The following is a 15,191-nucleotide window of genomic DNA, read 5'->3' as shown; positions in this document are numbered from 1 at the left end:
AGAAGAGGGCCAGCAGAGAAATTTACATATAATTCAACTGAAGGTTTCATAGAATCTTACAATTTAGAAACAGATCCTCCCTGAAAATCAATGAACCTACTTTGACATCATCTGCAACTCCTTTAGTATGCCCCATACTCTTCAATATAAATCATTTATAGATATTTCAAAAGGACTGGGTACTGGGCCCTTTAGAACCCCACTGGCAGCAGCCTTTGTACCTGTTCTAACGCTTTCACAGAGCTTTCCCAATTAAACCATCCTTGTAATCATGTATTGTCTTTCCGCTGGCTGGTTAGCACACAACAAAAGCTTTTCACTGTACCTCAGGACATGTGACAATAAACTAGACTGAACTGACCAGAAACCCAGTCCCCCTTCTGTGTAAAACTGCATTCATCCCATTTGTTTTGGCCGTTACAATTTAATCCGTTTGCACTACACTTCGAGGCAATCTATTCAAGATTATCACGACTCACTATTTATAAAATGATCCCAATGTCATATCTCAATGCTTGAGATGTAAGAAAGGCAAAAAAAAATTGTTCTTAAAGTGACGATTTCATCTTCCTGTTGATTTTTTTCCCCAATAATCTTAAATCTAACTTCTTTGATTATCAAAAGCCCCACCAACATAAACATTTTCAGCCTCTCAACGGGAATAAAATCACCCATGATTTTGACGGTCTCTGCTAAATCTCCTGTTAACATTTTCTATGTTTGTGAGGAGAGCAATCTCAAACTTTCTGTTCATTCTTTACAAAAAAAATGTTTCAGTCGGTTTGTGACAGTTTATGTTGAATCTCTGTGAGTATATACATGATATTTGAAATAAAAAGTTAATAATGTCTCTGCTTTTGTTCAAACGTTTGCAATTGCATTCCATTCTTATACTTGATACATTTCAGCCAGAGTTCCTCGTCCCTTTCAGAACTTGATTTTGGGTTGTTTTGCCTTTATAATGAACATCTCAAACATTGAGGAGTGGTAATGTTTTCTGACCTGCCTGTGGAAGCTGTACGGAGTGTGCAGGAAGGAACTGCAGATGCTGGTTTAAACCGAAGAAAGACACAAAAAGCTGGAGTAATTCGGCGGATCAGACAGCATCTCTGAAGAAAAGGAATCGGTGACGTTTCGGGTCAACACCCTCCTTCAGACTGAGAGTCAGGGGAACTGGAAACGTGAGATATACATATACAGAGAGATATAGAACAAATGAATGAAAGATTTGCAAAAAAGTAACGATGATAAAGGAAACGGGCCATTGTTAGCTGTTTGTTAGGTGAGAACGAGTACAGACAATGAGACTCAACAAGGTTTTGATGCTAGTACGACCTGGGTGGGGGAGGGATGGAGAGAGAGGGGATGCAAGGGTTACTTGAAGTTGGAGAACTCAATATTCATACCACTGAGTTGTAAACTGCCCAAACAAAATATGAGGTGCTGTTCCTCCAATTTGCGTTTGGCCTCACTCTGACAATGGAGGAGGCCCAGGACAGGACGGTCAGTGGGGGAATGGGAATGATACGGAGGTTTTATTGTGAATCACAGGATGAAGTGACAAACGTTCACTGATTATTGGGGGATTATCAACCATGTAATTTATATATCGTGCTGAGAACAAGCTGCCTCCTATTTCCGATGTGTTAATTAATATTCCACACCCCGCCTTGCCGTCAGCCCACGTGCAGATCCACAACCTTGCCTGTTGCTTCAGCCCTATTCTATCACCATGAATGAATATCAGTCCTTTCTGTGACAACAAGTCAGTCTCCAAGGCCCATCCCGATTGCCTCCAGTCACGATCAACTTCTCCGATTCACTTCCCATGAGCAGAATCAAGACAACCGCAGATGGCAGGTCCATGTCAGATTGTATTAAAGGCAGGGATATCACCCCAGGCAGATGCCATTCCTCCCCAGACTGAGCACATAGATTGCTGCAGGGCCTCTGTAACCTCACAGAAAGAAAGCAACAGGGAGGCTGTCCTCTAATCAACAGTGATTGAATACACACCTTGACAACAGCTTACCCCTCAGTAGTTATCCTACACAGACCCTCCGTCCTTCTGCCTTACCATCTCTTTATCCACATCCACCTCCTCAAGGCCTCTTCATCATCTCCTCCCTCCATTTCTCTAACCCCAATCCCAGTTCTCAATTTTCATAAGACCATGATATCCCTCTCAACATTCCTGTTTCTTGCACCTACCGTTTCTTTGTGTGACTTTGGCTTTCTTCTATTCCTATTCCAGCCCCTGCCTCTTCCCTTGTTCCCCTATTCCTCCCCCCCTTCCCTCCACCCCCCTCTATTATGTTTTCTCTCCTCATCTTCCCCATTCATGGTTCAGTTATTTATTTACTTACATTTGCTAGACATAAATACTGTACTTAGTCTCAATTACCAATGAAACCCTCAGTCACAACCTGGCGATATTCATATTCGGTTTTCAGAGTAACAAAGTAAAATAGCATCACGTTACCTTCACTGTCATTTCCTGGAATGAAGCTCATTTCAAACTCGTATAGGGTCTCATTGGGATTGTATTCATACCCAAGATATAGTTGCACTGAAATAACTGGCTCAGTCACTACAGAGATAACTAAAGCTGATTCAGTATCTGTTACATGGAACCCTTGATAGATCGGGTTTGTAAATGTGGTCGAAGTATCTGAGAAAGATTCCGTTGCATTAGGTCTGGGAAGTATAATCTGAGGAGAAAAAGGAAAATTGGCATTAAATTTGAAGCAATTAATCTCAAAATAGTGAAGATTTTTTTCACATGCAAGCAAGGGGAGACAGTTTGCCCAAACACATCTTCCTTATTGATTAAGATAGACACAAAAAGCTGGAGTCAGACAGCGTCTCTGGAGAAAAAGAATAGGTGACGTGTTAGGTCGAGACCCTTCTTCAGATTGAGAGTCAGGGGAGGCAGAACTGAGAGATATGGCATATTTACCTCAAAGGTTTCTGACAAATTCTCAACCTTTACTTCAGTTCCATTTGAAGACAAAGATATATTGGTCATTGGTCCACTGACATTACTCTGCTCAAGCCAGATTAGAGGATTCTCTCTATAATTCACCATCTAAAAGATGCAGGTAAAAAAGGGATGAAAACCAAAGAAAGAAATTCCTTGTTCGTATATTATTTCACCAACATAATTACTATCTTTATATGTGAGCTATAAACAGATTGAGCTAAGACAAATCATAGAAACGATATGATATGATAGAACAATATTCATCCCTGGAGAGAAATTGTTCTGCCAACAATAAGAGCACACAACAAGGTACACGAAAACCTGGAATTAAAAGTGAAATCAAAAATAAAAAGACAAGTGACTGTTGGCTGGCTGACATGTGCACAGCGCCTTAACCGGAACGAACGAACAAACAAACAAACAAAGCAGGCTTATCCACTGGATTCTAAAACTAGAGTGCCCCTCCCCCTCCCCCACACCGGGCCCCCCTTTGTTCTCCCACCGTCCCTCACACCGGGTCCCCATTGTCTTTCCCTCCCTCCCTCACGCTCATCAATCGCTGATCGTGGGTCAATTATGGGGCCCCACCGCCACCAAAGTTCCCATTGCCACCAAGGCTCCCGCTGCTGCCGAGGCTTCCGTTGTCGCCGAAGCTCCATCACCGCCGAGGCTCTGGTTGCTGCTGAGTATTCCTCTATTCCCTACCTGTTCATGAGTCTGGCCAGATGCTTTTTAAAAATTGCTTGTATATCTGCTACTTCCATCTCACCTGGCAGTGCATTCCATCTCACCTGGCAGTGCATTCCATCTCACCTGGCAGTGCATTCCATCTCACCACTCTCTGTGCAAACGTTTTGCTCTGCATTTATCCTTTTAACTGTCCCCCTCTCATCTTAACCCAATGCTCTCTGCTATTTTGGGATACAATTCTGACTACCTACCTAATCTATGCCTCTCATACTGTAAGATACTTGTATCAAGTCACTCCTCAGCCTCTGAAGATCCAGAGGAAACAATCCAAGTTTGTCCAAGCTCTCCTTATAGCTAATATACTACAATCCAGGCAACATCCTGGTAAACTGCACATCCTTCCTATAGTGTGGTGACCAGAAATGCAGACAATGCTCCAAATATGGCCCAACCAAATTTTTGTACAGATGCAACATGACTTCATAACTTTTATACTTAAAGTCCCAACCAATGAAAGCAAGCAAGCCATGTGCCTTCTTTACCACCCTATCTATCCTTACAGCTACTTTCAGGGTGCTAAGGACTTGCACCCCATTGTCCCTCTGTACATCAATGCTCCAAAGAGTTCTGCCATTTACTGTAAACTTCCCTCGTGCATTTGATGTCCCAAAATGCATTACCGCACACTTGTTCAAGTCCCAAGGTACAGGACTTCACAGCAGGGATGCTAAACTTTTAAATTGGAAGTCAATATTTTCACATTAGAACTGATGAAACAGGAAAGAGTAAATTGAACTCCCAATTACAACTACGCAGCTCTGATTCTCTTAATTACCACCTGCCTTATTCCAGAGCATTGAAGAGAGTGAGGATTTAACTTACAATAATAATAACCATTTATATAGCACTTTTCATGCAATTGAATGCAGCCCAAAGTGCTTTCCACAACAACAAAAAACACATGTCTAAACAAAAATACAATTTAGATTCCAGAATGAAGAGAAAATATTCAATACTAATGATCTCAGGACTGTCCCTTCTGCTGGTTGTGCACCTTTACACATACAATCAGCATCCTGTATCAGTGGACTGTATCCTGTATCAATGGACTTCTTGCCAAATCCACAGACCAGCCAGGAGCATGAGAAGCCAGCTCTGCTACTGTTTCACTCCTCTCTTTGAGAATAAGCAGACTAATTCACAGGGTTATTAACATTTAATTACCCTGTGATTTAGTCTGTGATGCTCTATTCGTGGAAAGGGATATGGTTGTGGTTACTGCCACCTGCAACATGTAAAAAAAGATTAGAAACCAAAGGCAAAAATGAAACCGCCCAGGTTTGTAACATTTACTAACACCAGGAGCAAGACATTAATTAAAGCATAGAGAACAAACAAACTCATAAAATTACATGCTGATTAATGGACGGTTGTTTTTTTAGGAGCAAATTGCGTTGAACATGATTGTTTGGTAATCAGAGAAGAAAATGATAAATGAACGGTGGGAACATAAATTAAGAATACAGAATATAATGCAGAAAAAGCATCAGCCAACATTATAGAGAACAATGATGGATGACTTACTGAAACTAAAAGACGAGCAGAAATGTCATATGATGACGATCTCTAGATTTGGGAGGGCGTTATTTTTCAGTTTGCCAAGCGGTGTCTTTTTACCCACCTTATTAGTAACTTTATCTCGGATTTGTACCCGAAAAGGAGAAGATCAGAAATACTCCTGACCGCTCCACAAGTTTGCTTTTGGTTTCGGTTTGGAGCTTATGTAGTCCTGATCATTATCCAGACACCTCCTTAAAAACGTGCCGATGGTGTTTTTCGATAAGGGCATTATTGGGGTCAGAATGCCTACAGTTTCCGCCCCCTTAATCTCTAGTCTCACACAGTGCCACACACTGGTAGCATTTGAATTACATTATAAGAATGCTGCACATTGCCATTTATGATTAATTAAGAGGGGAGGATCCAGGGACAAAATTAGAAACACTCATATGGTCAATGTTTATAAGAAAATAACTGCAGATGATGGTACAAATCGAAGGTATTTATTCACAAAATGCTGGAGTAACTCAGCAGGTCAGGCAGCATCTCGGGAGAGAAGGAATGGGCGACATTTCGGGTCGAGACCCTTCTTCAGTCTGAAGAAGGGTCTCGACCCGAAACGTTGCCCATTCCTTCTCTCCCGAGATGCTGCCTGACCTGTGGTCAATGTTTATCATCACCAATGTAATATTGAGTCAAATTCACTAATCAAAATACCGTGCTAGTACAATTATGTCTAAGTAAAACCAAAACAGAAAATTCTCAGTGAGACGTTTGATGCATCAGAGGCTATAACGCGATACTTACCCTAATTTGAATATATTTATCTGAAATATCCTGGAAGTCTGCAGAATCTGGAAAAGTGCAACTAAACGGGTTTTCTTCTGAAGTGTTAACATTGCTCGTTTTCAATTCACTTGAGTTGTACCTGAAGGCATAAAAAAGCTATATTGCTTTTGTTCGGTGTTAGTATATCTGTGTTCTTATGAAAGAATAATACTTTTGGAAGAAAGGCTATTATCTGATTTGTAACTGCAATTGCACTCTTCAGTAAGATATCGTCCGTGGTGGCAAATATGGTTTAATTATACAATCAGAAAAAAAGTTAGGAGGCCCACTCCACTTACAGCAATTTTTCAAAACTCAAGATCAATCTGTCCCTTTCAATTCTCTTAAATCACTGACGCATACACTCATAAAATATTTTTTGCAGTTACATGAAATAGTTTTCTCTGAGTTCTTTACCTGTTTAAGATCATGCTGAAGGAATCTGTATGGAAAACCAGTGTCGGGTCCTCCTCATGCATCAGACTCTCAAGAGAAGAATGTAGTTTATCCATGGATTTCAGGAGAAGCTCAGATACGTTTGCCATCTAGATACAAAATGATCGATTTACTTTATCATTCAGATTTACTCAAAAATCTTCAAAGTATATTGTCGCCAACTATTTCGTTTTGGAAAGCCATGATTTCAGTCAAGATCATAAACTGATGGAATAGAGTAGAACATCCATTTATTTAAATGTAGTTCATGGCATTCGATGACATACATTTGAGGTGTAGGAAACAAGGCAACCATTTTACACAAAACATATTCCTAAAATCTGCTCTGTGTGATCTGTGATAACTTGAAGTTAAATATTGACCAGAAGGTAACAAACTCCACAGTTCTTCACCAAAATACATTTACAGTTCTTGCCTTTAATTCAGTTTTAAACAATACAGCTTGTAGTGCCTTAATCCAAAAAATGTTGTGGGTGGTCTTGAACAAACCAAGATACTGACACTCCTGCCCTCTTGAGTGGGGAATTCCAAGTATTCACCATCCTCTGGATGAAGAAACATCTCCTCAAATCAGCCCTAAATGGCCAACTCCTACTTTGAGAAATTATTCATTGTTCTAGAGACTCAAGGAAAATGTTTCCTTGCGTCTGCCACAACATGTCCTGAACAAATTTCAGTTTAATCTCTCATTCTTCTGAATTCACGACAGCATAGTCCCAGTGTGCGTAATAGTTCCTGGGAGAACAAATGCAACAACCGGGAAATATATTGTTGCACTCCCCCAATTGTATGCGTAGCCTTCCTTAGGTGGGGAGGCCAGATCTCCACAGAATATTCCGGAGTGCGCCCACCAAATTCCAATAGTATTACCTCTTCATTCTTGTGCTCAAGATCTCTTTTTAGTGCAAGAGTCAACATCAAGAGTCAATAGCGTTTTATTGTCATAGGTCCCAGATAGAACAATGAAATTCTTACTATCCGCAGCACAACAGAATATGTAAACATAGTACACTGTAAACAATATAATAAATGGGAGAAAAAAAAAATCAGTGAGTATATATATATATATATATATATATACATACTCACATACACAAGCATTATGTGTATATGTGTGTGTGTGTGTAAATATATATACATATACACTACTCACATACAACACACACAAGCATTGAGGATGTGTATGTGAGTATGTATATATATATATATATATATATATATACACACACACCCATCCAGACTGGAGAGAAGACTCAACACCTTCCACCTTAGAAGCATCCGCCGTATCCTGGGTATATCCTGGCAAGACAGAGTGTCCAACGCCGAGATTCTGTCTGGCGCTGGCCTTCCGAGTCTGTACACTCTACTCAGGCAGCGCAGGCTGCGGTTTCTGGGCCATGTCCACCGCATGGAGGATGGCCGTATTCCAAAAGACATCCTCTGTGGAGAGCTAACATCTGGGAGGAGAACCATCGGCCGCCCCCAGCAACGTTACAAGGATGTCTGCAAGAGAGATTTGAAGGCACTCGACATCGATGTGGAGTCCTGGGAGAGCCTTGCAGCTGACCGCATGAGGTGGAGAGGTACCCTGAACCAACATCTCAAAACGGGGGAAGAGAAACTGATGAACGCAGCGGCAGACAAGCGGGCACGCAGGAAGGAGGGCAGCAACTTCAACAGGCCAGAGACCGCACACAAATGTGACCCTTGTGACAGAGACTGTCACTCCCGCATTGGTCTCTTCAGCCACAGGCGACACTGCTCTAGCCGAGGTGTGGAGCAAGCAGCCAACTAGGATGCATCACCCATGGTCAGCCATGACCGAGGGGGCCTAAGATACACACGCCCATTGAACACACACATATATATATAATATATATATATGTGTGTGTGTGTGGGGGGGGGGGGGTATATACACACACGCATACATATATACACATAAAAAACAAATGATAATAGTGCAATAAATAATCTATGTGGTTCAGAGCCAAATGGAGGTTGTAGTAACGTACCATTTGTCTTCATAATTGCTTGCTGTATTGTTATGGAATGCAAGGATTTCCAGCTCCTTCTGAATACAAACATCCGCCCAACCCTCACAATTTCACATTCCTTGTGTGAATTGCCTGTTGCCAAAGGCTGCCAACAGTCCCATTGTTCTGGAAATGCTAAATAATTATCCACAGTGTACTCTTAACTCTAATTACTTCCCCTGGGCTCTCCTTCACCTCGGGACACCTCACCCTGGTGTAATTCTTTGACGTGTGCATGTCTTCACTGTGCAGGGTGGATTCCTCCCGCCCTGGTATTTTGCTGCCGTCATGATGCTATATTTGTTTTTACTTTCTGGCCGCCCAGTGACGTTCCCAATCTTGCTGGAAGTTGACCAAATGGATCGGCACTGCAAATGCTCCCTTCAAAGAATGTCCTTAATATTCTCTTGGTGTATGCTATGTTGTTATTGCCAAGCACTAACCCCCTCCATGACACACCGGTCATCCTGAGGAGCAACTTCAGCAACAGACTGGTCCCACCAAGATGCAGTAGAGAACGCCACAGGAGATCCTTCTTCCCTGTGGCTATCAAATTGTACAACTCCTCCCCCTTCTGTCGTGGGGTAGACTGACTCCCCTATCCCCCCACCCCACCCCCAATCTTTGCACATCCCCAATCCTTTCCACTCATCTCTTTAATTTCTTGTTTCATGTATCTTGTGTTTTATGACTGTTGGCAGTTCAATTTCCCTCCTCGGATAAATAAAGTTCTACCGTATAGTATCATACAGTTCTGGAAAGTACAATCCCACTCATCACTATGCAGCCTTACCACACGCCTGTCTCCCTATCATTAGATCTTCTCTTGACCTTATTAACATGCATTGACTCGACTTCTGGATTGCCACCTCAGAAGAGCGCTTTGCATTTAGCTACGAGCTCTCCTTTAACGTATTAGACATGAAATGAGGAATTAATCAATTCAAAAATCATTGACAAAAATATTTTAAAAATATCAAAATCAAGAAACCCATGAAAAACAAATATCAAAGACATTATTGCAAATATAAAAACGATAACAATCCTACTTTTCTTTATTACATCTGCAAAAATCTAGTAAATTGGATGGATTTTGGGTGCTGCACAAAATTGGTAAGTTGCACAAAATTAAAGGTCAGATGCCCTGAGGCAACCTGGTGTCTCACACTATTTCTGCCCACGCTTTTACTCTTCCGGTAAAGGCAGCTATACACCACTGCCACGCCTATGCTGCCAAATTCCACAAATGGGGTTGCTTAGCAGGCTGTGAGAATTTTAGTTGCCACATGTGGCATTCTTAAAACATAATGAATTAATTTAACTATTTACGATAGACACAAAATGCTAGAGTAACTCGGCGGGTCAGGCAGCATCTCCGGAGAGAAGGAATGGGTGACGTTTCGGGTCGAGACCCTTCTTCGGACTGATGTCAGGGGAGGGGGTGATACATAGATAAGGAAGTGTAAGGTGTGAAACCAGGACAAAGGGGACGGAGGCCTAAGAAAATGTAGAATAGATCATTGTTAGCTGGGAGAAGGTAACAACAAAGCAAAACAGAGATAAAATGTACTCTGAGACACTTCCTTATCTATGTAGCTCCCTCTCCCCTGACATCAGTCTAAAGAAGGGTCTCGACCCGAAAGGTCACCCATTCCTTTTCTCCAGAGATGCTGCCTGTCCCCGAGTTACTCCAGCATTTTGTGTTGATCTTCACTTTGAACCAGCATCTGCAGTTTCTTCCTACACATAATTATATGTCTATGTAGTTATTATTGATTAATGGCATGGAATTTAAATGGTGGAAAAACAATCTTCAAAGGGCGTCACGGTGGCACAGCGGTAGAGTTGCTGCCTTACAGCGCCAGACATCTGGGTTCCATCCCAACTACGGGTGCTGTCTGTACGGAGTTTGTACGTTCTCCCCGTGACCGCGTGGGTTTTCTCCGAGATCTTCGGCTTCCTCCCACACTCCAAAGACGTACAGGTTTGTAGGTTAATTGGCTTGGTGTAAGTGTAAAAATTGTCCCTAGTGTGTGTAGGATAGTGTTAGTGTGCGGGGATCGCTGGTCGGTGCGGACTCGATGGGCCGAAGTGCCTGTTTCCGCGCTGTATCTCTAAACTAAAGATGTTTTGTTTTTCAGTGGAGTGGGAAAGGACTTAGCCGGGGAGACTTTTTCCCCTCATGTTTTAGCTACGATAGCCCATATTCACAGCTGAAGTCCCACATTATCACCGTTCCATGAGCTCTGCACACATGTAATTTTGATGCTTTCCCTCAATATCTTTCCCACTAGTTGGCAACTTATTAAACAGTCAAATTCCTCGTATGTTGCAAAACATACTTGGCTAATAAAGTACTATTATGATTATGATTATGATTAGTACCGAAACAAGGAACAGCAGATGCTAGTTTACAAAAAGAGACACACCGTGCTGGAGTAACTCAGCAGGTCAGGCAGCATCTCTGGAGAACATGGATAGGATAACATGAACACCTATCAGTGTTCTCCAGAGATGCTGCCTGATCTGTTGAGTTACTCCAGCACTTCTGTGTCTTTAGTCAAAAAGAATAGGATAAATACAGCATGTGCATGCTCTCTTGAAGATGAAGTTTTATACGAAACTTGTTCAAAGTTCCAAAACATTACAGATGCCTCTGGAAGGAAGGGGACAATGCAGTCTTTTCAGCAAATGTTTCTGAGCTATTCAATTCTAAGCTTATAAGGATGTTTACCTTTTCTTTCACATCCAAATCATTTATTGTCATTGACGCATTTATCAGATTGCTAATTCCATAAAGACCTGACTTTGCTGCAGCCAACTTCCACATGATGTCACTTGGCTTCAGGACAGGAAGTTTGTCCAACGTGTCACTCAGGGTCAAGAGTGAATTACTGGCTGTGTCCTGAGTGGAAAAATGGAATAGATAAATCACCAGATTACGGGCACGTCCCAACATGTGGCAAGCGTAATGGTTGTTTAAAGGACCCTTATAATAATTCATGTTTAAAAGAACTCATAGCGTAACATTGCCATCCGCTGCAACGCATCTCAACAACTGAACAGTTGTCCCTAGTGTGTGTAGGACAGTGTGAATGAGCGGGGATCGCCGATCGGTGCGGACTAGGTGAGCCTTTCTCCGTGCTGTATCACTAAACTAAACTAAACTAAACTAAAGGTATGCAAAGAGTCACCACATATAGGGCGCCGACACAGTTACAAAGTATTCCATTCAGTTCCATTTAGCAGAGATAAGGGATTTGAGGCAACAGAGGTAGAAAGATTAAAGGGAAAGAAAAATTACTGAAAGATGGCAGGATTCTCGAGCTGACTGTTTAATATGTAGTGGGAGACAAGCAGTGATTGTGTTGTATCCTAAAAGTGAGCAGACAGACATTTGCAAATCGAGAGTAGGTGGACCAGTAATTTTCTGCCAGCAGCGATACAATAGCCTCTTCAGTGCCATGGATCGACATGAATACATGAGCTAACTCATCGGGAGCATATCATACTTGTATACATGAACATATGTAGGAAAATAACTGCAGATAACTGGTACAAATCGGAGGTATTACAAAATGCTGGACTAACTCAGCAGGTCAGGCAGCATCTAGGAGAAAGGGAATGGGTGACGTTTCGGGTTGAGACCCTTCTTCAGCATGAAGCAGACCACCAGTCTGAAGAAGGGTCTCGACCCGAAACGTCACCCATTCCCTCTCTCCTAGATGCTGCCTGATCCGCTGAGTTACTCCAGCATTTTGTGATACCTTCTATACATGAACATACATCAGGCATTATGCTTTTTATACTCGTTTCAAATATAAAAAACACTTCTAATTAAGAAAGGAAGCTTGTCGCTAAGCAGGATCTGAAACTTAGTGGCAAAACTATTTCTCTTTCAGTAACCCAACTGTCTAAAGAAGCTAAAACCAGTATTTCAGAGGCTTACGCTGCCTAGCAACAAGAGGCTTAGACTAAGGAATTTGAGTTCCACCACAGCAGCTGGAGAATTTCAATTCAGTTGTTCAAGTAATTAGGATTTTTTAAAAATACTTAGTATTGTGACCTCGAACTAATAACCTGAAAAAGATCACACCAGAAATGTCACCCATTCCTTTTTTCCAGGGTGCTGCCTGTCCCGCTGAGTTACTCCAGCATTTGGTGTCCATCTTAAATGTAAACCAGCATGTGCAATTCCTTCCTACACAAAAGAACCTCCCTGATCCTTCAGGGAAGGACCTTGTCTATCCTGCAAATGACCCCAGGCCCACAGCAATGTGGTGTTTCAGACATGGCCAAGCCAGTTAATACAAGGACATTCAGGAATGAACAATAAATGCTGGTCTCGCAGGAATGTCCAGATCAGGGAGAAAAACAATCAGAAAAAGTTAGCCTGTGAGAATGTTACAAGAAATATGTGACTTGCAGCCACAAGAGAATGTTACTCCTCATTTATAAAACAGTGATAAAATTCGAGTTAGTAGCAAAACAAACTCATATTACCTGCGATGTCACTGTCATTTTGTCTGGTTGAGAAGTAATAAAATTAAGATATGTATTTGCTTTTGTTATTCCCTTTGAGGTGGACGCATTCATTGCTATCGAAGAAAAGTTCTGTAGGACATTCTCAATGGCCTTATAAAAATAAAACAGGGAAAGACATTTGAGAAGATGAAAATTCTGTTACATGCACAAAGCTAATGAAAGCTTAGGTGAGAAGTGTTTACGATAGAGCAGATATGATGGAAGTAATAGAGATAACCCTAGTCTCAATGGTGAAAACTTTCACCCTCTCCAAACATATATTAAACAGACCCTTTTGTTACTTTGACAAAAATAAAATATAATTTTCCATTTGGACCTTTTATGGGTCTTGCTTGTTTTTATATGCAGTGTGAAATATCTCGATGAATCAGGGTTACTCAAGCATGGGATAATAATTCTCATATGAAAAACAAAATATTCACATCAAAATAAATATCATCTATATTTAAAAGATACTGCAAATGTATTTAAATAATTGGATATATGCTGAAATAGTTACAATCATTTTCTTCCAGATATACCAAAATATATTTAATGGATTTTCCAATATTTTAACCAATGACATAGTGTTATATTACTTTCAAGATTAATTACCTTGCATGAAGTAATCTTTTGGAATAATTGTGATTTTTCTTTGACTGACATTTGTTTTGTTTGGAATAGTGAAATTGATATTCACATGATTACAAATAAAAGCTGGCTTTATATTTCATCAAAGCTTTTTGTGCAAACTGCCAGTAAGCATTTATAAATTGGAGGACATTAAAATTAGATTTCATTATCAGGCGTACGTGGATGGATTATATCAGGATCAAAACATTTTCTGTGGCAACAGCATTAAGAGGTTTTTCTTAGTCTGAGGAATGTTTATCTGTCCAAATGTACTTTATCAGTTACAAGTCTGCAGGCTTACTATAAATGGGAAGGTGGCTAGACATTTAAATTCCTTGAAATGACGCCAGGAAGAGAACATCAAACATTGTGGTGTTATATTGTAATATGGGAATATATTAAACTAAATTTATGAACTTGATCATTTGTAAACTGCACATTATGTATAATTGTATTTTGCAGATATAATAGCAAAGATCACTCTCTTCTTACACTAACATACAGGATGTTTGAGTATGTAGGGGGGTTCCATTACTTCTCACTCTCTCTGACCCCATTTCTCTGTTACTCCTTGCTCACCACACACAGAAATGTCATAAACGCAGTCCAATTAAATACATTGATGCTATAGAATAATGTTAATGATGTTTCTCTCTGCATCAATGGTCTAGATATTTCTCATTGTTTTTGCCACTCATTCTTTTTGCCATTGTGAAAAACCGAGCGCGGGGCTTTGTTCACCCAGAGGCCCAGGAGCGGTTGGAGCAGCGTCCGGGCGGTAGGTTTAAAAACCGAGCGCGGGGCTTTGTTTTCACAGAGGCCCAGGAGCGGTTGGAGCAGCGTCCGGGTGGTAGGTTTAAAAACCGAGCGCGGGGCTTTGTTTTCACAGAGGCCCAGGAGTGGTTGGAGCGGCTTAAAAACGGTCCCTCACACTTCAAAAGAAGTGGTCTGGAGGAAGCCGCTGATTGGTGGAAGCGGACTAGAGGAAGCAGCTGATTGGTCGAAACCCCGGGGTTGTATTTCTGCTTTTTGTTCGTACTTTTAGTTAAGGGTTCGGTGAGTTAAGGATTCAGTGAGTTAAGGGTTCAGTGAGTTAAGGGTTCAGTGAGTTAAGGGTTCAGTGAGTTAAGGGTTCAGTGAGTTAAGGGTACAGTGAGTTAAGGGTACAGTGAGTTAAGGGTACAGTGAGTTAAGGGTTCGGTGAGTTAAGGGTTCGGTGAGTTAAGGATTCAGTGAGTTAAGGGTTCAGTGAGTTAAGGGTTCAGTGAGTTAAGGGTCCAGTGAGTTAAGGGTTCAGTGAGTTAAGGGTTCAGTGAGTTAAGGGTTCAGTGAGTTAAGGGTTCGGTGAGTTAAGGGTACAGTGAGTTAAGGGTTCAGTGAATTAAGGGTACAGTGAGTTCAGGGTTCAGTGAGTTAAGGGTTCAGTGCTTTTTAGTAAAGGTACAGTTTAAAGGATTAAGAGGGATTTGATTTAATTTGGGGGT

The 15,191-nt window shown here is 41.3% G+C and overlaps 1 protein-coding gene across 1 annotated transcript in view; it reads right to left on the bottom strand.

The window, feature by feature from the left end:
- The window catches only part of LOC144594714 (polycystin-1-like protein 2), a 97,481-nt gene that overhangs the window by 55,672 nt on the left and 26,618 nt on the right, over window positions 1-15,191 (bottom strand). The window contains exons 6-11 of the mRNA XM_078401556.1: window positions 13,054-13,185; window positions 11,285-11,455; window positions 6,479-6,606; window positions 6,041-6,161; window positions 2,960-3,088; window positions 2,483-2,711 (exon numbers count right to left, since the gene is read on the bottom strand). Of these exons, the coding sequence (XP_078257682.1) occupies window positions 2,483-2,711; window positions 2,960-3,088; window positions 6,041-6,161; window positions 6,479-6,606; window positions 11,285-11,455; window positions 13,054-13,185 (910 nt within the window). The remainder of the gene's footprint in view (window positions 1-2,482; window positions 2,712-2,959; window positions 3,089-6,040; window positions 6,162-6,478; window positions 6,607-11,284; window positions 11,456-13,053; window positions 13,186-15,191) is intronic.

The sequence above is a fragment of the Rhinoraja longicauda genome, chromosome 6 (assembly GCF_053455715.1).
Source record: "Rhinoraja longicauda isolate Sanriku21f chromosome 6, sRhiLon1.1, whole genome shotgun sequence".
NCBI classification, from domain to species: domain Eukaryota; kingdom Metazoa; phylum Chordata; class Chondrichthyes; order Rajiformes; family Arhynchobatidae; genus Rhinoraja; species Rhinoraja longicauda.
The sequence above is the reverse complement of the archived record's forward strand: the minus strand, read 5'-3'. Positions and strand labels throughout refer to the sequence as shown.